This window comes from Callithrix jacchus, chromosome 21 (genome assembly GCF_049354715.1).
Source record: "Callithrix jacchus isolate 240 chromosome 21, calJac240_pri, whole genome shotgun sequence".
In the NCBI taxonomy this organism is placed as follows: domain Eukaryota; kingdom Metazoa; phylum Chordata; class Mammalia; order Primates; family Cebidae; genus Callithrix; species Callithrix jacchus.
Window position 1 is genome coordinate 37,355,439 of NC_133522.1, and position 25,603 is coordinate 37,381,041.

Consider the following 25,603-nt stretch of genomic DNA (forward strand, 5'->3'; position numbering starts at 1 on the left):
AAATGTGTGGCCTTGCTTTAGACATAAAACATTCAAGTGAAAATTCAAAAGCAACTTCAGACTTGTGTAACATTCAAGGAAAATTTAGTTAGGAAAAAATTTAAATGGTATAAATTTGTTTTCCAATGTACATGTACTGAAGTTACTTAGCATTTGATTCATTTTGAGGCAACGCAGCCACAAATTATACCGTAAGTATTATGGTACAACAATTTTTAGTTTAGTTGGAGTAATTTTTTAAATTAGCATCTTACTCTATTTCAAAGGATGAAACAGCAAAACACAATGTAGATATTTTCAGTAAACAGTTTGCACCAATTAAAATAGATAACATGTCTGAGAATTTACTGCCTGAGATCTCCTAATCCATTATGTTTTGTTCTTCTATTTCTCTTCATATTCTTCCATGTCAGTCAAACTGCTAGGAGACATATAAACATGCAATTACTGTATACAGAAATACAAACATGCAGTCACTGCAGACGGAAATACGAATACACATACACACACACAAAGTGCTATTGTAGAATTTCTAAAGACACTTCCCTCCCCTTCAAAGTAACCTTTCATTGCTTTAAATGCCAATGGTTATTAGCATATCCAAAGCCATAGCTGACACAGTAAAAGCATGAAATACAACTGACACATGGTCATATGTGAGTAATATCAGTAGGTATAAATGAATGAAAATATGTTGCAATTATTTTTGTAGTTGTAACGATCAGAATATATCTAAAACCTAAAGGCCAACATGGTTACCTGCTATATTTAGCAACAGTCATTCCAGTAACGTCTCTGACATGAATTGTATATGAAATGAATATCTTGAAACATGCACTATACCAGAACTTGACTGGTGCTCAGATGGCAGATGGCAAACTGATGTGAAATGATGTGGATCAGACAGAATAGGAAAGAGAATGAGCTGAATGCAAGAGACAGAAGAAACAGATTGATTATTAAATATCAGAGAAAGCATCTATCACCAAACATTGAGAACAACAATAATGAAACAAAAGACAGGCATTCTTACAATCATCTTTGTTTTCAATGGGGGAAAAAAACATTCGCCATTATATCAGATTGCTAATAACATGGGGAACTGTTTTCTCCATTATCTCCTTCCCTCTAAAGAATAAAATCAGGGCCAGGAGTGGTGGCTCACGCCTGTAATCCCAGCACTTTGGGAGGCCGAGGTGGGTAGATCATGAGGTCAGGATATCGAGACCATCCTGGCCAGGGTGAAACCCCGTCTCTACTAAAATATAAAACATTAGCCAGGCATGGTACTGTGCACCTGTAGTCCCAGCTACTTAGGAGGCTGAGGCAGGGGAATTGCTTGAATCTGGGAGACAGAGGTTGCAGTGAGCTGAGATTGTGCCACTGCACTCCAGCCTGGCGAAAGAGCAAGACTCTGTCTCAAAAAGAAAAAAAAAAAGAATAAAATCAGGTCCACTAATTACAATAAGGTGTTTTCCAAGGAGAAGCAAGCTCTAGAAGGCACCTGGCCCTGAGATACGATATCACTTTCCCTATATGGGTGCTCTTCCAAAGACCATTAATTCCTGAAATGCACATACAGCCTTCCACTTTTAAACTCATGAGATTTTTTTTCTGTGTGTGTGTATTTTCAGTAGGGATGAGGTTTTGCCATGTTGGCCAGGCTGGATTTGAACTCCTGGACTCAAGTGATCTGCCCGCCTCAGCCTCCCAAAGTGCTGGGACTACAGATGTGAGCCATCGTGCCTGGCATAAACTCATGAGATAGAAGCTTGTTCCGCACCACATTGTCTTTGCTTTTATTTCTATGTCTTGGGAAAAAGAACTGAAGATCCAAGGAAAAGTGGGCAGGACTACCCTTTACTGTTAGAGAAAGGGATGTGTACCATAACGATGTCATCAGAAACCTTTCAAGTGACAGAAATAAACACTTTAAAGGGGAAGGGGTCCTCTACATTATCCAGATATGGTCTCTCAGCAGCAATGACAATATCGTTCTTCATTCCCCTCGTTTCTTCCAAAGCAAAAGCTTGAAACATATCTGAAATGGGGCCAATCCCTCATTGCTTCACTCACTGATCAATTTCCCGCTAATCAAGGGTTATTGGAAAACTCTGGGTTAACCTTCAATTCCTGATTGAGTTTACAGCGAATGCGCACAGGATGCTCCCAAGCCATGTTATTCCTCTGGAACCAGAAAGTCCTACTTTTAACGCCTTCTGCTGCAGATCTGACAATAACCAGCTCTGCAGAATATTAATGGGTCTCTAAAGAACTGTGCTAATCTATAAATAAAGGAATGCAGAAATCCTCAACAGACCAATTTTATTAAATGATTAACATGAAAACATTGTGAAAAGAGATACCATTATCTCCAAAAGCTGGAACCCTCACACATGAAGGATTCAAAGCACATAAGGTGGTATCATTTGTTTTAACATCCACGTCGGGGCTGTCTTTGGTTATGGACTGAAACAAGTGATTCTTCTGTTTTTCCTCCACATACAGAAGACATTGGAAGAGGCTAATATGAGCTGGACTGTTCCATTTCCCTGTCACATAAAGAGTCATGTTTTTTCTTTAAAAAGCCCCCTGTACAACTACAAAGTCGAGGTACTGGCAGAGGTAGTGGAAGTCATTCGGTATTTACAAACATTGTGTTGAATGATGAGGTCTTGAAAACGTCATTTTATCCATCCAACTTCTTCTAGGATAAAATTGTGATGGAAAAGCTTTCCACTTTTCTTTTTTGGAGACAGACTCTTGCTCTGTCACCCAGGCCGGAGTGCAATGGTTCGATCTTGGCTCACTGCAACCTCCACCTCCAAGTTCAAGTGATTCTCCTGCCTCAGCCTCCTGAGTAGCTGGGACTACAGGGGCATGCTACCACGCCCAGCTAATTTTTTTTTTTTCTATTTTTAGTAGAGCCAGGGTTTAACTATGTCAGCGAGGATGATCTCAATCTCCTGACCTCATGATCCACCCTCCTCAGCCTCCTAAAGGGCTGGGATTACAGGTGTGAGCCACTGCGACTGACCTCCACTATTTTTTTTTAGCAGCCCCTAAGACCAATTCACTCCCCTAAGAATATATTCTAGATCCTTCTGAGCCTTACTGATTGTACTTCCTGAAGACTGACCCAGTTCTGAGAGTTTTTGTGGACACCCAGCACTGCGGGATGCACTCAGCTATAGAGAAGCCAGCATATGTGGGTTCAGCCTCTCCTTTGCAACTGACTATGCTGTGAGTTCAGGCAAGCAGCTAAGGCCCGCTGAGCTTCACTTCCTCCATCTGTAAAATGGTAAACTCCAAGCTCTTTCTCAGGCTCAGACCTGGTATGACTACTACATAGAACTATTAATGCTATTCATTACGTTAAAACAACAACGCACGCAAGGGAAGTTCTTTCCTCTCTATCCCCTCACTCCAGGCCACACACCTGGCTGCCCTTCAGGGGGAAGAATGAAACCAGGTTCACTTTGAAAAAGATGAAGGCACTTCTTCTACAGCTTAGGGTGAAAGTAGAGAAAAGGAGCTCAGTCATTTGTCATTTTTTTTTTTTAAAAAAAGGCTAATTCTGTGTTCACAAGAAGAGGAATTTTCCACCAATGGAGGTCAAACTTATATTTCCTTCCGTTTTCTCCATTCTAAACATATCCATAGTGTATGGTTATTGATTAAAGAGCAAGTAACAAAACAGTACTTATAATATGACGCCACTGAACACATGTATGTGTATGTGTGTGGAAAAATGAATGGTCAAATGCCAAAATGTTTGCAATAGTTATTTTTTGATTTTGTGAATAAAAGTGAATAATTAGTGAAAAATTTGCTGTTTGTGTTCTTCACCTAGATTTTCTAAAAGGTTTGCAATGAACAAGTGATATGTGCATTAGAAATCTATCAAACAGGGTCAGGTGTGGTGGCTCAAGCCCGTAATCCCAGCACTTTGGGAGGCCAAGGCGGGTGGATCACGAGGTCAGGAAATGGAGACCATCCTGGTCAACATGGTGAAACCCCGTCTCTACTAAAAATACAAAAAATGAGCTGGGCATGGTGGCACGTGCCTGTAATCCCAGCTACTCAGGAGGCTGAGGCAGGAGAATTGCCTGAACCCAGGAGGCAGAGGTTGCCGTGAGCCGAGATCGCGCTATTGCACTCCAGCCTGGGTAACAAGAGTGAAACTCCGTCTCAAAAAAAAAAAAAAAGAAAGAAATCTATCAAACACACACATTGAAAGATGCCACTTAGAAGAGTTCCTCTCCTCTCAAAGGCAAAGCATTCACTAATATAATTACGAATATTATCACAAAGGAATGCAACGCTACTCCAAAATGAAAGGAAGGTATGTTTTAAGCACCTTCCCCTCTCAGGACTCAGGGTTTCCACATGTGCCTTTGAAGATTCCTACACCCCATTCTGCTCTTCTTGGAAAAACAACACAAAGCAGCTCCATACCTTGCAAATCAGCTCCAGGGTATCCCGTGCAGTGTCCCCGGGCCGGACGACCGTCAGGGCAGGCTGATTATTGGGCAGACAGAACCAGGATGGGGTGAAATACTCGTGGACCCAAATGTCACAGTCAGGGTTGTGCTGGTGAACACTAGGTAAGACCACTTCTTTCTCCCTCTATAAGAAGAAATAAAGTTAGCAGGGTGGCTGCAGTGGAACTGACAACCCTAGATCCACAGACTGCACATAGCAATCACCGATTCCTACAAAAACAGCCCAGGGCAGAGGCGGAGGCAGGGAACCCTCAGAGAGAGAAACTACTGAGAAAGCAGATTTATGGTGCAATGGGAAGACTTCTAACCTCACATGTGGGGCAGGCTTCACACCTGGTCCACAATATCCATAGGTGGCCACGGAATGAATGAGTGGGGGGATGGGGGGAGGGAGGAAGGGAATAAGGAAGGAAGGGAGGGAAGGAGGGAGGAAGTAAGTCAGTCACCCATTTAGCTCAGCTTTATGGCTCTTATTTCCTCCACAAACTCATTTCAAGTTTTAAACCGGGAATTCGTACAGCAAGCATATTTGCCCTGTGAACTTATAGTTCAAAACCATGACGAAGCCCCCAGAAATGTTTTTTTTTTTTTCTGAGGCAGAGTTTCGCTCTTGTTACCCAGGCTGGAGTGCAATGGCACAATCTCGGCTCACCGCAACCTCCGCCTCCTGGGTTCAGGCAATTCTCCTGCCTCAGCCTCCCGAGTAGCTGGGACTACAGGCACGCGCCACCATGCCCAGCTAATTTTTTGTATTTTTAGTAGAGACGGGGTTTCATCATGTTGACCAGGATGGTCTCAATCTCTTGACCTCGTGATCCACCCGCCTCGGCCTCCCAAAGTGCTGGGATTACAGGCTTGAGCCACCACGCCCGGCCAGAAATGTTTTTTAAAAAGACCATGTTCTAGCGCTACATATTGATCTTTGCAGACAGCATCATTTCTGTGCTCTCCTTGGACCTTCACACAACCCGGGACACAGTTCCATTTTCCAGACAGAGTTCAAAGAACTTCACGGATAACGTCATGGTACAATGTGGCAAAAACAAGCCTCCTTGGCTGCCATCACTGTATCCTCTCCATCACTCTGCCTGAGGACCAGGGAGTGGAATGAAGTTTGTGAATGTGGGAGAAGAGTCCTATGCCCTATCACGGCTGGGCTCAACCTAAGCAAGCGAAGCAGATGAAGCAGAAGACATCCTTAGATTGATGCAATGTTAGGAGTCCCGTGAAATAAGCAAGGAAAGAATGATGTTCGATTTCAGCAATGTAAATATAATACTGATGCCCAATACATGTTCAGTAATATGCCTTTGTTATTGATTTATAACCAAGCCACTAGTTGGTGCATATGTATCTACAGATCACAAAGAACAAGGCTGGTATCAGCAAATTACAAGAAAAACAAATTTCCCAGTGAAGGCTGAGAGGTAGCAACATAACCTCTATTCATAAGAACAGGATCAAGAATGGGGAAACATTTTAGTAAAAGCCACTAAACTAAACCCAACTGTGGAAGATAATTTCAGCCCTGCCTTTGAACATAGATGCTTTAGGAGATAAGCTGGACCCCAGGGAAGGAATTGTCAAAAAGCAATCAACATGCCTAAATCCCATTAACTATAATTGGAATCTTCCGAGTCCGTTCCAGCGTGCCACATTAAACAAATGCCCCTTAGCACTGGATCAGCCCAAGTTTTGCATCTAACCTCTTTGAAAACAAGGCATTCTAGCCTGGATGTGGGAGAAAGAGGTATCCTGGAAAAATGGAAAACCAAAAATGGTACACAGAAATCCACCGGAAAAACTTTGACAGTTTCTAAGCTCTGTGGCTCGGAGAAGATAGCTCAGCATTAAATGTGGACTAACAATAGTGTGCAGGATGAATTGGCCAATGTCAGAAATGACCAAGTTAACGTCGAAAACTATGCTTGGATTGCACATAGGTCCAGCAACTGAATTTCTTCAAATGTCATCGGAGACAGATGCTCAGACAGTGGCCATGGATGAGTACTTCCAAGAACAGCGGCCTTTATATCCCGGATAGCATCATTCATGAGTAGCTGGGGTATGAAGGAAAGAAAAGGCCTTCCCATGGCCACCACTCTTTCCTTCCCCTCCAACAGCAGAACTCCCCATGGCACTCTGGTTTCTGAAGCTCAGCTCCATCTAGAACATGGGGCTGAGCTGCTGATGACGGACACTGGTTGCATGGCAACAGAATTCAGAGGGCTGAATTCTGTCATATTGATTCTGAGCCTGAGAACCAGAGGCTCACACCAAGGTCACATTATCAACATCAGCCCAACCCCCCCTCCCCTACAAAAACAGGATCTCAGTATCACTACTAGAGTCTTGAAAAAGCACAGATGTCTATTTACTTAGAGGCTGAAAAAGTGGTCAAGAAAAAAAAAATCAGTATTTTTACAGACTTTCAATCAGAGCAGTTTGAAAGGCCCTGTTAAATCCAAGCACAAGGTTGAACCAAGTCTGTGAATCTTTAATTGAGAAATACTCAATTAAACAGTATTAGGAGGCAAATGTGTTTTTGTTGCTGTTGTTTTAAAGAACACACTACTGGAACAGTCCTTCGGAATTAATAGGAGCAAAACAGCATGTGTGGGCAGAGAGAGTGTAGTAAGAACACGCCTCTTAGGAAGAGAAGTTATACATGAAAAGAAATTGACAATGGCATAAAATATTCAGCAATTCAGAATCCACATTTCCTCTTACATTCTAGTTAGAAATTCACACATCAGGGCTGGGTGGGAGGCCGAGGTGGGTGGATCACCGGAGGTCGGGAGTTCAAGACCAGCCTGACCAACATGAAGAAACCCCGTCTCTACTACAAATACAAAATTAGTCAGGCATGGTGGTGCATGCCTGTAATCCCAGCTACTCAGGAGGCTGAGGCAGGAGAATTGCTTGAACCCAGGAGGCAGAAGTTACAATGAGCCGAGATCGAGCCATTGCACTCCCAGCTGGGCAACAAGAGTGAAACTCCGTCTCAAAAAAAAAAGAGAGAGAGAAAAAAAGAAAGAAATTCACACATCACATCAAACGGTAAGTAAGGGAACTGTTATGTCAGCAGGAGAATGTTCTCATTACCACTCAGTTTTAAATATAAAATGATTTTCCATCTCTTGTTGACTTATTACATAACTTTAAAAAACTGATAATTTCAGTTTTTAATATTGAGTTTACTTAATTTTAGTAGCCAAGAAAACACTGCACTATGTATATGTTGATGCACTTATGGTACTTTTAGAAAAGAAAACACAGGTTTATTTTTACCTTGCCATCTGGAACAATGTCATCAAATATTCCCTCTAAAGATTTCTTTACAGCTTCGGTTCCCTCTCCAAACACCTGCACATACAAAAGTATCATCTTAAAAAGGAATCTGGGCAAAGGGGCAAATGAAACCTAGGAAGGGGGAAGGAAGTGAGCATGGCTATGACAAAACCTTACACACGTGTTCAGAGGCTCCTACATCAAATCCCAAAGCAGGTGAAATAATTGATGGGAGCAGACCTTAGAAAACACGTCCCTGTATCTAGATCACTTCCCTACTACATCTTTGACAGTTGGAAAAATAAAAAAGGCTGCTTTCAAATCTGGGTAATTCATCTTCACTTAAAGAAAATAGGCTGGGCATGGTGGCTCACACCTATAAGCTATAGCTCTTTGGGAAGCTGAGGCAGGAGGACTGCTTGAGCCTAGGAGTTCGAGACCAGCCTGGGCAATATAGTGAGACCTTGTCTTTACAAAAAAAAAAAGGATTACAATGCCAGGTGTGGTGGCATGCCTAGGAGGGTGGATCACGAGGTCCGGAGTTCAAAACCAGCCTGCCCCACATGGTGAAACCCCATTTCTACTAAAAATAAAAAAATTAGCTGGGTGTGGTGGCATGCACCTATAATCCCAGCTACTTGGGAGGCTGAGGCAGGAGAATTGCTTGAACCCAGGAGGTAGAGGTTGTAGTGAGGCAAGAGGGCACCATTGCACTCAAATCTGGTGACATCTCAAAATAAATAAATAAATAAAGAGTTACATTAAATTAGCCAGGCATGATGCACACGTATCCCAGCTACTTTAAAGGTTAAGGTGGGAGGATCACCTAAGCCCAGGAAGCAGAGGTTGCAGTGAGCCAAGATCATGTCACTGTACTACAATCTGGGCAATAGAGGGAGACCTTGTCTCAAAAACAGGAAAGAATGAAAGACATTAGGCTAGACGTGGTGGCTCACATCTGTAATCCTAGTACTTAGGGAGGCTGAGGCAGGAGGATTGCTCAAGCTCAGGAGTTCGAGACCAGTTTGCGCAACAGAGTGAGACCCTGGCTCTACAAAAAACCCCTGAAAATTAGCCATGCATAGTGGCATGTGCCTGCAGTCCCAAGCTGAGGTGGAGGATGACTTGAGCCCTGGAGGCCAAGGCTGCAGTGAGCTGAGATTGCTCCACTGTACTCCAGCCTGAGCAACAGAACAAGATCTTGCCTCAAAAAAAAAAAAAAAAAGAAAGAAAGAAAAGAAAAAAATAACAAATAAAAGAAAAAGCAATGGACTAGATAAACTTACAAGGAAGCATTTCTCCTATAGCCTCATATACCCAATCCGATACTTTTAACTAACATTCTGCTAGCTTTGTAACACTTTTTTCAGTAGAATGTAGGAGATTATGGTTTTTTTACATCAACATGGCAACATAGGTTTTTAAAAAATTTAAGACAGAGAAAATTGTCTCTTCTTTGAAATGTAATCAATCCTGCTAACTTAAAGACATCATGAACATTAGAATAGGGTAGCAATGCCACTAGGTACTCAAACTCACGGACGTGAGGAATTTTATGACCATCCCTAAAACAAGTCATGTCAGGATAATGTACATAATTAAGAAAAAGCCTTTCCTCCATGCAAATAAAACATACCAAAACATACAACGTGTTACATTTTTTCTGATAGAGATAGGTTGTTACTATGTTGCCCAGGCTGGTCTCAAACTCCTGGCCTCAAACAATCCCCCACCTTGGGCTCCTAAAATACTAGAATTACAGGCATGAGCCACCACGCCTGGCCAAAAAATAATGTTTGTCCTTTTCAAATTACAGAATTAATGAGTAAATTTCTACTGGTACATTTATGGTTAAGCAAAAGGTTCTTAAAAAACTCATACTTTAAGAAAAAAATTATAAGAATTGTTTCTAAGACATTACATTGTGCTTCGATTTTAGAAAAATGTTAAAACAGTCTCTTGAATTCATTTAAATTTAGTCATATGTTTCAGGAGAAATGGGATGTAACGGCTGGGTGCTGTTGCTCATGCCTGTAATCCACCTTTGAGAGGCTGAGGTGGGTGGATCCCAAGGTCAAGAGATGGAGACCATCCAGGCCAACATGGTGAAAGCCCGTCTCTACTAAAAATACAAAAATTAGCTGGGCACGGTGGTGCGCGCCTGTAGTCCCAGCTACTCAGGAGGCTGAGACAGGAGAATTGTTTGAACCTGGGAAGTGGAGGCTGTAGTGAGCTGAGATTGCACCACTACACTCTCTAGACTGGAGACAGAGCGAGACTCTGTCTCAAAAAAGAAGAAAAACAAAAGAAGAAATGGGCTTTAACATAACCTGGTGCCAATCAAGCAGAAGCATATGAACAAAGCGTTTTGCTAGAAAACAAGTCTGACCTGTGAAGTGCTGGAGCAGTGGGCTGAGCTGTCTCTAAGAGCAGAAGATATATACACAATGACACCACCACCTCCCAAAAGAAGAGAAATGCGGCCGAGGTGGGTGGCTCATGCCTGTAATCCCAGCACTTTGGGAGGCCGAGGTGGGTGGATCACAAGGTCAAGAGGTCGAGACCATCCTGGTCAACATGGTGAAATCCCGTTTCTACTAAAAATACAAAAATTCGCTGGGCATGGTGGCGCGTGCCTGTAATCCCAGCTACTCGGGAGGCTGAGGCAGGAGAATTGCCTGAACCCAGGAGGCGGAGGTTGCAGTGAGCCGAGATCGCACCATTGCACTCCAGCCTGGGTAACGAGAGCAAAACTCCGTCTTTAAAAAAAAAAAAAAAAGAAAAGAAAAAGAAAAAAGAAGAGAAATGCTGCTCATTCATGTCTTCCTTTTGCAGGTTTTAATTGATAACCATCAAGTCTATGTGATTTTTCTGAAGAAATGCTGACTCTCCTCCAGTTTTTCTTTGATTTACATAAAAGCAGAACCCACGGAAGCAAGATGGATGTTCTACCCTCCCAAAAGATCAAGGACAAGCGGTAAAACTGCTTCAGGCTCACGCTCGCTTATCATTTGCTCATCTGGTCTCTCCAGGTTCCATCAAGGATAGAGAAATACCACATTAAAACAGTAAGTATTGAGCGGGCGTGGTGGCCCATCTCTATAATCCCAGCACTTGGGAGGCCAAAGTGGACAGACCACTTGAGGTCAGGCGTTCAAGACCAGCCTGGCCAACATGGTGAAACCCTGTCTCTACTAAAAATACAAAAATAATTAGCTGGGCCTAGTGGAGCGTGCCTGTAATTCCAGTTACTCAGGGAGCTGAGGCAGGAGAATTGCTTGAACCTGGGAGGTGGAGGGTGCAGTGAGCCTTCATCCTGGGCGACAGAGTGAGACTCTGTCTCAAAAATAAAAATTCTCCAATGAGTATGGTAGTCAGCTAAGGGACTCAGTGCATCAGCTTTCAGGATTAATCTCTTTTCTAAAGTTCATTTCTTTTTTTTTTTTTTCTGAGAGGGAGTTTCGCTCTTGTTACCCAGGCTGGAGTGCAATGGCGCGATCTCGGCTCACTGCAACCTCCGCCTCCTGGGTTCAGGCAATTCTCCTGCCTCAGCCTCCCAAGTAGCTGGGATTACAGGCACGCGCCACCATGCCCAGCTAATTTTTTGTATTTTTAGTAGAGACGGGGTTTCACCATGTTGACCAGGATGGTCTCGATCTCTTGACCTCGTGATCCACCCGCCTCCGCCTCCCAGAGTGCTGGGATTACAGGCTTGAGCCACCGCGCCCGGCCCTAAAGTTCATTTCTTAAGTAAATTAATGGCTGGAACTGTCAGAGCAAACAAGGAGAGATCATTCTATCAAGTCAGTCAATGACATCTTCTCACTTTGCATAAGGGCGCAGGGTGAAGACCTCAAACTAGCGGCTGTAGTCCTGACCTCCAAAATGCTTAAGGCCTGACTTTCCAGCCACTGCAGCCCATCAACCGCACATTCTTCTTCCAAAAGACTACAGATGCTCACGTTCCTTTAGCACCCAAAATCTAACAAGAAGTTCTAGAGCTACTCATTTCTCAAAGCCAAACGCCAAGGATGACAATAACAACCGAGAGTGAGCTTCGAGGTCATTCCAGCAGGAGGCTGGCCTTGGCGAGTGAAGACGTGAAATTAATGGGGAAGAACTAGCGGCTGCACATGGTCAGCGGAGACCCGTTGTGCCCTCATGGACATACCTTTCCAGCCCTGGACCTGAGCAGAAGGGGGCTGTGGCAGTGGGCGAGCACTCTTGGATTCCTGGCTCCTCATTCCAGTAGGCAGAGGATCTGCCCATTTAATGCCAACCCCGAAGAGTCAAGGGCACAGAAACAACCAGATTTCCCTAGGGGCTGCCTTTCATCCAGCATAAAGACTTAAAAAGACTCTGCACGGCTGGGTCCAGTGGCTCATGCCTGTAATCCCAGCACTTTGGGAGGCTGAAGTGGGTGAATCACGAGGTCAGGAGTTCAAGACCAGTCTAGCCAACATGGTGAAACCTGTCTCTACTAAAAATACAAAAATTAGCTGGGTACAGTGGTTCACACCTGTAATCCCAGAACTTTGGGAAGCGAAGGAGGGTGAATCACAAAGTCAGGAGATCGAGACCATCCTGGCTAACACAGTGAAATCTGTCTCTACTAAAAACACAAAAAAATTAGCTGGGCATGGTGGTTCGTGCCTGTAGTCCTAGCTACTCGGGAAGCTGAGGCAGGAGAATCACTTGAACCCAGGAAGTGGAAGTTGCAGTGAGCTGAGATCGTGCCACTGCACTCCAGCCTGGACAACAGAACAAGACTCCAACTCAAAAAAAAAAAAAAAAAAAAAAAAAAAACGATTCGCATTCAGGTGCCTACTTGGCTTCATTGTAGAGCCCTGCTCTGTCCTGAAGACTCCGGGTGAATTGTGCTCTTTGAGCAGGTCTGTAATTAACCAGGGTTTGGAAAGGATGCAGGTGGAAAACTGGAGCTTAGTGATAGGCTAATAGCAGATTTCAATGTTATGGGTGTGCATTATCTATCTGATTTTAAATAACATTCAGTCTCAATAAAGAAACACACACATCCCAAATTGAGGTGGCCACAGAAGCAATCTGTGCAGGCTTGCTTGTCATCTGCTCTGGAACCTACCTGGTTGATGCTTGGGCGTCCCTGCTTCTTTTTGGAGGTAGTATCCAGACCCCAAAGAGAAGAAAACCTGCTCCTTCGCTTGCTTGCAGACCTGGACATGGCCTGAGTACGTCTTCTCACTCCAGTTTCACCAGTGCGTGCTGCGACCTGAGGATGGCAAGGACAAGCAGCCACAGGGAGATGCATCAGGACCACCCGCCTGTGCCCTCAGGTCCCTAGGAAGTCCCAACCTTTGGAAACCCCTCCTCCATCATGCCAGCCAACCCTGACCCCAACGTCCAAAGTATTCAATCCATGACCCAGACATATTGGGACTTTGAGAGCCCTTCATGAATTCAGAATGGAAATGAAAGGCTGGCACATTCGATCCTTGTTTGAAATCATCATAATATAGGACATAATATAGGAATAAAACATGTATGTTCTGTTTCCCAAAATGACACGTCCTTCTGGTCACAGGCTTGAACTACAGCAGCAAGGGAAATGAGCCAGGCTTTCTCTCCAATTGCTGCAGAGCTGTTTCTGCATTTTATTGAAAAATGGTGCCCAAGTGTCAGCAACAATAGTGGAAAAACAGCAGATTTTGGTTCCCGGGTTTCCAGGTTAAATCTAAAATTACCAATCCCTACTATTTTGTTTTCTTGGAATATATAAAATCACGTTTTAAAATCAGGCAAGTGATTGTTGCCCCCAATATCCATTCTCTATTCCATCTTAGTCAGAAAAATCTCAAATGTAGGCCAGGATGGGTGGCTCCCGCCTGTAATTTTAGCACTTTGGGAGGCAAAGGCAAGCAGATCACCTGAGGTCAGGAGTTCGATACCAGCCTGGCCAACATGACGAAACCCCGTCTTTACTGAAAAATATAAAAATTAGACATGTGTGGTGGCAGGCACCTGTGATCCAAGCTATTTGAGAGGTTGAGACAGGAGAATTGCTTGAACCCAGGAGGTGGCAGTTAGAGTGAGCTAAAATCATGCTACTGCACTCTAGCCTGGGTGTCAGAGCAAGACTATCTCAAAAAAGGGGGGGTGGGGAGAATCTCTAATGTAAGTGAGCATGTAGCCAGTAAGTCCAAGATGACTTATTTTCCTTGCAGTATGGCATGAATTGGGCTTCAGTTCAGGTCAATGGCATATAAGCAAAACACTATTTGCAGCATCCAGGAATTGTGCTCGATAGGAGTGGGCTTTCTATTATCCTCTGCTTTTCTTTTTCCTGATGAAAGGAAGGTCTGTGTGGTGGGCTAGGATGTTCCTACAGCAGCCTTTCCGTTTTTTTGTTTTTTTTTCTCTCTTTTTCCTTTTTTTTTGAGATGGGGTTTCACTCTTTATTGCCCAGGCTGGAGTGAAGTGGTGCGATCCCGGCTCACTGCAACCTCAGTCTCCGAGGTTCAAGCGATTCTCCTGTCTCAGCCTCCCTAGTAGCTGGATTATAGGCACCTGCCACCATGCCCAGCTAATTTTTGTATTTTTAGTAGAGGCAGGGTTTCACCATGTTGGCCAGGCTGGTCTCGAACTCCTGAACTCAGGTGATCCGCCCATCTGGGCCTCTCAAAGTGCTGGGATTACAGGGGTGAGCTACCACGCCTGGCCCAGAAGCCTTTTCAAGGATGGCAGAATAACAAGACAAAAGGGACCTGGCTCACTGAAGATGAAGGTGCTTTACCAGACTTGCATCACTTAGATGTCCTCTGTTCAGGTAAATTGGAAACAAAACTTGTTAATTTTTTGGTTAAACCAAAGCTAAACTCTGTCAAGATACTACAATGTGCCAGCATCCCACAGAAGCATTTCACAAGGGAACGCCCTGAATGTAAATCTGTCACCATGATAAGTGCTCAGGGAAGATCTCCGTAAGGACTCCAGAAAGTCCCCCCAGAAAACACTCAGCCTTGAACTTTATCCTCCAGGTGGCAAGCAAAGTCCCCAGAACTTAAGGGAACTTCTGCCAGGAGGTCTCCACAGGCCACCCACGGACTGGACTTTCAAAAACGGGAGTGGCAGGAGGGAGAGCGAGTCTGACTTGAAATGAAGCTTCTCCACCCACTCTTCTGTTGCCAGAGGTGAATGTCTTGGAACCTACTTGTAGATTCCCACACAGGCAACTCCCAATGTGACAGGTGCCAATTGGCAGCAACTCGGGGGGGTGAAGCAGTGTGGGTAACATGTGGGGTCTCCCAGGAGTCCACATGCTGGTTGGACCACCAGCCTCTCTGGGGCTTCAGTATTGACAGTGTAAACACCTCAGAAGCCCCACGGGTGGGTTGGCAGGGACCCCCATGTACATTAAAACCAGGAATCAAAACAGCTTCTCTACAAGGGTATTAGAGGGAAGGTTTTTGGACCCACACGAAAATAGGAAGATGAGGGAGCTGAGAGGTTTTGCATTTTGCATTTTCTCAGCTTAGCACATTAAAACAACAGCAGCAGCCAACCTGGACCAGGCATAGAAAAATGTGGCATCCAAGACACTGGTGGGAATTTTTTTTTTTTTTTTGAGATGGAGTTTCGCTCTTGTTACCCAGGCTGGAGTGCAATGGCGCGATCTCGGCTCACGGCAACCTCCGCCCCCTGGGTTCAGGCAATTCTCCTGCCTCAGCCTCCTGAGCAGCTGGGATTACAGGCACTCGTCACCGTGCCCAGCTAATTCTTTGTAATTTTTAGTAGAGACGGGGTTTCACCATGTTCACCAGGATGGTCTCGATCTGCTGACCTCGTGATCCACCTGCCTCGGCCTCCCAAAGTGCTGGGATTACAGGCTTGAGCCACCGCGCCTGGCCTACTGGTGGGAATTTTTACTTGAAAGGTCTTAATCTAAGATTACACTGGAAGTGTCACAGGGAACAAAATCACAAGACAAACACACCGTAAAATATATACAAATGTTCTCTACCTTCATCACTTTCTGAGTTAACGGTAAACAAAGATTGTAAAAGGAATAAATTCTAACATGCCGGCACGCATATGCTCACAACACTGAATAAATAATGTTAAACATTTTAAATTCTAGAGGAAAAAGATGTCCATTCGGCCTCACGGCCATATGGTCTTATTTATAAATAAGTCCAGCCATTAATAGCGACACGCATATACAGGCAGCCATATAAATATGCCGACATATATTACCATTTGCTTTCTTTATAGACACAGCAATGCCTGTACTTACCATGTCTAGTTAATTGTTCACTTATTTCTTATAAGACTATAAGCTCCAAGAGGACAGGCTGTCTGTGCTGTTCACTATAATTCTAGTCATAAGGATAAAACCGACGAATCTCAGCCACTTACATACATGTTTGTTGCTTGAACAAATAAACAAATAATACCACAAAGCAAAAGCATATCCTATATAACATGGCGGCAACAATGAAAACGTAACTCTTGGGTTTACAATTTCTGGACAAAAAGATCATGAAAGAGAAACTCGTGCATCCACACACATTTACACATTCTCAGCTACCAGCTGACTAGTTCAGTCTGTTTAACAAACACTTTGCTTAAGGTTCTTATAAGCACTCTTCTAAATTGCACGGGGCCTTGTAAACTGCAAAAGTAATCACTGCCCCAAGACAATAATGACTCAAAATGAGCAAAGGGATTTAGAAAAAAAGGCTGGCAGAAGAACTGCTGGACAAGAGCACAAGAGTTTCTCAATGATCTTTGCCCAGACAATGCCTCCCTTTGTGGCCTGAACCTGATTACTCTATCATTCTGCTCATCTGTGCAAACAAGAACAATGATAACCTTCATTCAAAGAGTACAGCGGGGACCCTTCAGTTAATTACCGCAAATCACTCAGCATTATGGGAAGCTCTCTCAGTGAATGCTACTTCAATCACAGCTCCCATCTTCCCGACCCAGCCCCATTACCCTCACACCTCCTCCTCCCTCCTCCCCCACTGAAAAGAAGAAAAAAAAATTCTGGACAAAGACTAAATTGAAGAATGTTTCAACCCCAAGGAGAAAAAAAATCCCGGGGGTCAATTGACAAGGAGAGGAGGGAACGAAAATAAGAGTGCCTAATAAATCAGACTGCAAAACTCCCTGCCCGGGATCGTCCACAGTAGCTAAAGCGACAAACAGGAACAGACACCCAACAGGCTCATGTCACTTGTTCCCACTGAAATAAAACCCCTCACAGAAAAGAGAAGTTGCAGGGGCATAGAGAAACACCCAGACTTGTATCACTGACGAAACAAGCAAAAATCCAAACAAAGGAACAGAGAGTGGAATGTATGGACTTAAATATTCTTCTTTAAAACCACTGACCAAAACCCTAAAAGAGTAACTAACTCTCCCAGCCCCATCTTCAACTGGCCAAATTTTAATAGCCTGCCCCCTGAAAGAAAAGTACACACACATCGCAGACATTGAGACGAAGGAAATTAGAGGGTCTGAAGATCAATTATGGAAGAGTAAAACGGTAACCTTCTCAGGGAGAGTGCATCCAACGGCTTTGAAGGAAATAATGAAAGGGTACCAGTTTTAGAGACAAAGCAACATTATTTTCTCCAAAATGCAGCAAGGTACAGTAAGAGGAGGGAGCCACTTTGACGCTCAGGGTTTAGTATTAATACAGATGGTACCTCAACGACGTCACAAGTTCCCTTCATAAAAATGCGTCCTCAATGGATGATAAAGAAGGAAATAAAGAAGAATTTCTGTCCTAGTTTTTTGTGTTTGTTTTTTGCTTTGCAGAATAGGTGAACGGAGATTTGACAAAGTTAAAAACTGGTGTCCAGGTCTCCGAGAAACAGATCTGAAGTCACAAACTGAAAACCTTTCGTAAGTTTATTCAACACAGCAGTTTGTCCCACCACTACTGAGAAAACAGGATTTAATAGCTGTATGGAGAGGTGGTAGTCAGGGAGACCAAGAGCTGAGCTGTAATTAGCAGAACAAATCAGGATGCCAGTTTTAATAACTCCAGAAATTGGTTTAAGACTTCTTTAAAAATGTAAATCTACCCTAATTATCTGAATGATGATGCTAATCTATTTATAAAGAATACAAACGCCTCTGACTGAATTATAGCTCTGAATGCAATTGAAGGGTACAGCTGACACAGCAAGAGAATAGCACAGCCAAGGTTTTACAAAGCAGTTTCTGGAACCTGAGACTTAACATTTAATTCCACAGCAAATGTGCTAAGGTGCAGTACATTTTAAGTGGGTGTCGACTTGGAGAGACTAAAACCATGTTACTCATACAGCAATTTTTGAGAAGGAGCCAAAAGTACACAAAGCTTCTCGCACTTAAGCAAGTACATGAAATTACAGATTACAAACACACAAGTATACAATCTGCCGCTCTAGAGGTCAGATGGAAATTCCCTTCCTCCAGCAACGCATATGTTCAACTGGCAAATCACAAAGTTCTTTGCCTTCCAGTAATGTATTGAGTATTCATGGTCATCAAAACAATGGTAAAAATGAAGTGAAATGGAGATCGCCAAAGAGATCTATGTTCCATATATGGGTATATGTGTGTGTGAGTGACTGAGTGACAGAAAGAGACAAAATGGGAATGTACACACACACACACACACACACACTTATTTATTTATTTGAAACAAAGTCTCACTCTGTTGCCCAGGCTGGAGTGCAGTGGCATGATCTTGGCTCACTGCAACAACCTCTTCCCAGGTTCAAGCAATTCTCAGGCCTCAGCCTCCTGACTAGCTGGGATTACAGGTGTGCGCCACCACACCCGGCTAATTTTTGTACTTTTAATAAAGATGGGGTTTCATCATGTTGGTCAGGTTGGTCTCAAACTCCTGACCTCAGATGATCCACCTGCCTCAGCCTCCCAAAGGGCTGGGTTTACAGGCATGAGCCACTGCACCCAGCCTGAGAATGCATGGATATATGAGAGTGAGCACTCCACTCACCATTCCCACAAAGTTAATATAAAAAATATGCATTTGGATTCAAAACATGACACTGCCTAAAGACGACAAGAGCTATCAACAAATACTACACATGATCTACGCTGAAGATGGAACCTTTCATATTTTCTTTGCACAATAGCTTAGTGCCCATCAAGAGATGCTGAAGTAATATATTTCAGACAGGTTTAAATGGAAATTTGCATCCACTGCAAAGAGAGGGCATTTCAGAAATCCACACACAGCAGGAAACTAGAAAAACACTTAGGAGACTCTTGTCAAGTCCTGCTCAGGATTAAGCATCAAGCTTAATGTTTTTCAAAAATTCATTCACTTCTACTCACCAGGGCATGAAAAGATGATACGGAAAAGATTCCAAGGCGGCCCATGGCCACTTTCGTTGGTCGACTTGCAAAAGCAAGAAGCCTTTTGGGGTTTGGCAGCTCCCCACCCTGAAGGCTGGCTAAATAACAGCGGAAACGAAAGAGGTCCATTTGGAACTGCTCGAGATTTTGCTCCCAAACAAAGATCTATGGTAGTGAAAACATGGGAGAAGAAAAAGGGAAAACAAGTGTTAACATCTTTATCCTATACAGAGCTGCACGCTGTAAAGGCATTCATTATAATCCTAAGGAATAAACAACAAGTACCTAAGTTTCTTAGTTACTTATGTTTCTTCTGCAAAGATCTATAGCTATACATTCAGCATGATAAATAGAAAGTGTGAGTTCTGTTCCCTCCTATCTTGGAGTTCATACTGGGAGGATGGTAAGTCTATCAATTCCAAGATCTGGGCCACAAACTCCAGACTGGAGAAGTAAAAATGTAGAGATTTCCAGCACCAGAGAACTATAGGAATTAACACAAGGTGGGTTTTCATACAAAGAAAAGTGATGAATTAAAGACCAGAAGCAACTGACCAAGCTTTTGGGAAGAGTGGGGTAGCCCAGAACACAGAGTGGAAGGAGAACACCTAGATGGTGCCTAGACTCTGGAATACAAAGTTCCAACCGTAGCATGTCACTGAGACATTCCCTCATTTTTCTTTTTCTTTCTTCCTTTTTTTTTTTTGAGACAGAGTTTCACTCTTGTTACCCAGACTGAAGTGCAATGGCGCGATCTTGGCTCATCGCAACCTCTGCCTCCTGGGTTCAAACAATTCTCCTGCCTCAGCCTCTCGAGTAGCTGGGATTACAGGCATGTGCCACCACACCCAGCTAATTTGGTATTTTTTTAGTAGAGACGGGGTTTCTCCATGTTGGTCAGGGTGGTCTCGAATTCCCGACCTCAGCTGATCCACCTGCCTCAGCCTCCCAAAGTGCTGTAATCACAGGCGTGAGCCACCGCGCCTGGCCATTCCCTCATTTTTCAAAGTGGCAAGATAATACCTACCTCCTAAGGCTGATGGAATGTGTGAAAAGGACAAAACAAGCATAAGTACAAGGTCTGGCACAGAGTGAAGGCTCAGTAATGCTGACAGTAGTACAGATAATGATGAATGGTTGAAATCGCCCTTTTGCTTCAACAAAATACAGTATCACCGTATGCATGTGTTCCTAGCAGCCCTGGTCACAAAAGGTGGGAACAGCTTGAATGTCCATCAACCAATGACCAATAAACAAACCACGGTGTGTACCTACAACAGAATGTGATTGAGCCAGAACTCAGGAGTAAGGTACCGATGTATGCTGCCATGTGGCTCCACCCCCAAAACATGAAGCTCTGAGAAGGAGCCAGACCCAAAAGGCCAACTATTGTGCAATTCTGTTCATATAAAACATCAAGAATAGTCCGGTCGCGGTGGCTCAAGCCTGTAATCCCAGCACTTTGGGAGGCCGAGACGGGTGGATCACGAGGTCGAGAGATCGAGACCATCCTGCTCAACATGGTGAAACCCCGTCTCTACTAAAAATACAAAAAATTAGCTGGGCATGGTGGCACGTGCCTGTAATCCCAGCTACTCGGGAGGCTGAGGCAGGAGAATTGCCTGAACCCAGGAGGCGGAGGTTGCGGTGAGCCGAGATCACACCATTGCACTCCAGCCTGGGTAACAAGAGCAAAACTCCGTCTCAAAAAAAAAAAAAAAAACATCGAGAAGAGGCAAATCCATGAAGACAGAGTGCCGGGGGCAGTGGGCAGCAACTGCTTAACAGATATGATGTTACCTTTTGGGGCAGATGAACACATTTTGGGACCAGATGGGGTAGTGGATGTACCACACTGTACTTGATGCTACTGAATTGTTTGTGTTACAATAGTTGACATTTTGTGAATTTTGCCTTAATTAAAAAAAAATACAGTGTCAGGTAACAAAGGGAAACCCCAGAGGGAGAGAAATGTTGAAGGTCCATGTCAATTGTTCAATAATTGAAATATCATTTATTCATGTAATGATTTCCTAAGCATTAGGACAGAATGTCAAAGGATTACCAGATAGGTTGTCACTGATTTTAAAACAGCTGAATAGCAGGTAAAAATGTCCGTTGTTCATTTCACTAAATCTTTTCTGTTTGACATGAAATATACTTATGTACACATAAAGCAATTATGTGTGTGTGTGTGTGTTGTGTGTAGGTATAAGTATATATAGATATAGAGAGAGATAGTCTTGCTCTGTCACCCAGGCTGGTGTGCAATGGTGCAATCTTGGCCCACTGCAGCCTCCGCCTCCCAGGCTCAGGTGATCCTCCCATCTCAGCCTCCTGAGACTAAAGCTGTGGCTAATTTTTGTACTTTTTTTTTTTTTTTTTTTTTGTAGAGATGGATTTTGCCATGTTGGCCAGGCTGGTCTTGAACTCCTGGGCTCAAGCAAATATGCCTGCCTCAGCCTCCCAAAGTGCTGGGATTCAGGCATGAGACACCATACCTGGCCAGATATATTTTTGAATGTACTTCCCCTTTTTCAAATTAACAATTCAAAATTTACTGAGGAGTCAGAAATGAGTCCCTACCATAGGAAAACTCCAAGTCAGTCTGATAACGTGGAAATGAAATTGCAAACTTTCTAATTACACAGATCCTCTAGAACAGCACACCACTGGTGGGGGCCAGGTGCTCATCTATTAGGTTTCTGTCTTTTCTGTCTTTCATTCAATGTATTATTATTCCATTTAGCTGCTAACAATCAGTTATCAACAACGGGTGAAGAACACTGACAGTCAAAATAAAGACTTTAGCATCCTGGATGACAGGCTGTCGAGGAGGTATCTGATGATGTCTCCTGACTCCAAAAAAGCAAAAAAAAAAAAAAAAAAACAACCCTTTTAGAGACCTAACAATTTTGTCCGGATCTAAACACGGACGAATGATTACCTGATCTAGTATCGTTTTCTTCTTCTTTGAGTCAGTGACTGAAGACAGCTGCATTTCGCCCATTTTCTTCATCTTTTCATCCATGTCAATCTTCTGTTCCAGTTTTTTGATTTCTGATTTCAGGAGTCGGAGCGTGTCTTCCTTGTGGTGGTGCCTCGCGACCGCAGTGGCACAGGCAGAGTGGATGGCGGTGATCCAGTTTTCAAGCTCCGTCTGGCTAGTGGTCTGTACCAGGGAGAAGGGGCAGGAAGAAAAAGGCACCTTTTAGGAAGTTAAGAGAAATGGACTGGAGCATATCCAGAGAAGCAATGCCTGGGAGTCAAGGTGTCAGGTCTAGACACCCATAGATAAGGCTAACCTGACCTCCTCCTCCACCTTCAGGAAATCAATAACAAAAAGTAAGTCTCAGGTCAGATGCCCCCCTCCCCTCCTCACCTTCAAGGGCTGTGCTGAATGAAGCCACCAGGTCTGCTCACTCAATATACTTACTGAACTCACTTGTGAAATTGATACTCCTAACACAGCTTGGTGTCTACTCAGGAGGGTTGCTATGAAGCAAAGGTCAATTTCCAGATAGGACGGGTCAGTTACAGAGTGTGAGTGGGAGTGAGGGACTTCACTGACATAGGAAGCTACAACAGCCCCACTCTTAGTGAACCACTGCAACCCAAATCCAAAGGTCCCATCCTGGCACTAAGCAGCAAGACAACTACAGTTGGGGAAGGGGTCAGGTAGCCAGAAGAAATACTGTCTTGCGGAGCTACATGGGAGCCTCTATGAATTGCAGCCAGCCAGCAACACTCCATGTGCTAAAAGTGGCCTGTTTGAGAAGGGCATTAAGAAAAGGGTGAGTGACAACCACCAATGGACAGGTGACCTAAGTGGGATCGGTGTGACTCAGGTTCTGAAAGGCTAAAGTCAGAATAGTTTGAAGAGACAGTTCATGTGTGATAACTCGCTATTAATGATTCCTTAGGCATTCAATCAATGAGTTTTTAAAAGTCAGGAGATACCGGACTTCTCTAGGTATTCTCTTAAGCCCAGAGGGGTGAAATACATGCTCAGAAGCTAGCCCATCTCAAGAAATCGTCTATTAAGCCACTACAATACTAAAGTAGCTCCTAATATCATTTTTCATGCACAAAAGCATTTAATTGTTTTTTCCTTTGGAGCACCTTTTTAGTTTTCTAATCATTTGAGTGAAGGCTTGTAAACAAAATTCTTTTTTTTTTTTTATTCTGAGACAGGGTCTTGCTCTATCACCCAGGCTGGAGTGCAGTGGCACAATCTAGACTCACTGCAACCTCCACCTTCCAGATTCAAGCAATTCTCATGCCTCAGCTTCCCGAATAGTTGGAACTACAGACGTGTGCCACCATGTCTGGCTAAGTTTTATATTTTTAGTAGAGATGGGTTTCACTATGTTTCCCAGGCTGGTCTCAAACTCCTGACCTCAAGTGATCCACCCACCTCAGCCTCCCAAAGTGCTGGGATTACAGGTGTGGGCCACTATGCCCAGCCACTTGTAAACAAAAATTCTATTAACAGGACCCCATCAGCATATGACTCTATGCTGGCTGGCAGCTGAAATTTAAGCCAAGAGAGTACTGTATTCTTTCTGAATCTCATCAGTTTTGTATTCCATAGATGAAACAGCATCTAACATGTTCTGTGGAACAACAGCCTTTTGCTCTCTTTACTTAATGAAAGTGGGTCTTCTTCCCCCTGTCTGTGAGGACCCCAGCCAAGCTCAGCCAATAGGAACACAGTCCATTCTGACATCAGAGTTCATGTTTCCCTTCCACTTAATAAGTAGAAATGAAAGAAGCAGACCAAAGTCAAACACCCTTTGAATGGTATATATTTAATTTTGGCAAAGCAGCTATCCTGGAACTTATTTATTTAAAATAAAGAAAGACTGGTTGCTAGGGGTCAGAGTGAGGGGGATATGGAATGGGTGTTATGTAATGGGGACAGAGACTAAGCTTTGTAGGATGAAAAAGAGTTCTGGGCAGGGTGGGATGGCTCACGCCTGTAGTCCCAGCACTTTGGGAAGCCAAAGCAGAAGAATCACTTGAGGCCAGGAGTTCGAGACCAGCCTGAGCATTGTGAAACCTTGTCTCTACTAACAATACAAAAATTAGCTGCCCACGGTGGCACAAGCCTGTAGTCCCAGCTACTCAGGAGGCTGAGGCAGGAGGATCACTTGAACCCAGGAGGCAGAGGTAGCAGTGAGCCGAGATCATGCCACTGTACTCCTACCTGGACAACAGAGCAAGACTCCATCTCAAAAAAAAAACCCCAAACAAAAAAAGAGTTCTGGAGATGGATAATGGTGATGGTTACACAACCGCGTCAATGTGCTTAATGCCACTCACTGTCCACTTAAAAATGGCTAGATGGTAAATTTCATGTGTGGTGTACCACAATTTAAAAGAACACATAATTAAAAAAAAAAATAAAAGGAGAAAAAGCATAACAGTCCCCAAAACCTAGAGAAACATATATAGAAATGTGTGACCGCTATATGAAAAATTCAGCCATCAGCCCTTTTATCCATTAACTATGCCTCAGCCTTCCAGACTTTTAAAAAACCTGTCAGTGGCCGAAGGCTGTTCCAATAGAGAGAACTTTGGCTCCACTGTCCTGTTGAAATAGAACAACAGTCCCTACCAGTCTTTATCATTAAGCCAAATCAATTTCTCAGAAGCACAATTCAATAAGTGAGCTTTTCAGCAAAGTGTGTCCTTTTGAGGGGGCACACAGGGAGCTGTGTGTCGACAAGAGAGGAGAGAAAGTCTCCCCCGACTGCTTTCAACAGCTAGTTAGGTGGACAGAAGTCTCTAAACATTTCATGACCATTTACAGGCTTAACAGCTCAACCGACCGCAGTAGACTCCTGACCTGACACAATGTTCTTCATCATGGCCTCTGCAGGATTTAAATTCTGACATGCTAGAAAAAGCCATTCGAAGCCACTAACCTTGCATCCCCTTCTTGAACCAGGCAAGGCTAAAGACATCAGATTCATGATAGGTCCCTTCGCCAGCATCCAGAGGTCAAAAAGGCAGGAAGGAGAGACCACCCAATGGTACCCTCTCAACCTACTCACCACAAATCACCTTCCATTAAACAAACAGCAGCAGACAGGTAAAGAGAGAGTGAATTTTGTGATTCTTCCTTTGCCTTCTGGGGATGCTATAAATACTGTATACAGTTCAGTGAAGGGAATAAGCAAAGTTCTTGCCAACAGACAAATATAATCAGCAAAAAATGCATTTTGCATAACAGCCCCTTTGAGTGCAGAGATAAGATGAAGCTCAGGGCTTCATTATGTATTTAAATAGATCCAGCTTCAATTATCCAACAGCATGGAGGACACTCGGTGATTTCAGATAATCAATGGTTTACGTAAGTGGCAGGAAAAGGGAAATTCATTTTAAACATGAGAAATACTAGGGAATATATGCCAAATCTAGGAAACTAAAATTTTGGATAATTCAAA

At 43.6% G+C, this 25,603-nt stretch overlaps 1 protein-coding gene across 16 annotated transcripts in view; it reads right to left on the minus strand.

The window, feature by feature from the left end:
* The window catches only part of TIAM1 (TIAM Rac1 associated GEF 1), a 449,049-nt gene that overhangs the window by 97,213 nt on the left and 326,233 nt on the right, over positions 1 to 25,603 (minus strand). For all 16 annotated transcript variants that reach the window (XM_035283120.3, XM_035283112.3, XM_035283121.3 and 13 more), the window contains 5 exons: positions 22,099 to 22,323; positions 19,131 to 19,316; positions 12,898 to 13,044; positions 7,797 to 7,871; positions 4,459 to 4,629 (listed from right to left, as the gene is read on the minus strand). In XM_035283120.3, coding sequence (XP_035139011.3) covers positions 4,459 to 4,629; positions 7,797 to 7,871; positions 12,898 to 13,044; positions 19,131 to 19,316; positions 22,099 to 22,323 — 804 coding nt within the window. The remainder of the gene's footprint in view (positions 1 to 4,458; positions 4,630 to 7,796; positions 7,872 to 12,897; positions 13,045 to 19,130; positions 19,317 to 22,098; positions 22,324 to 25,603) is intronic.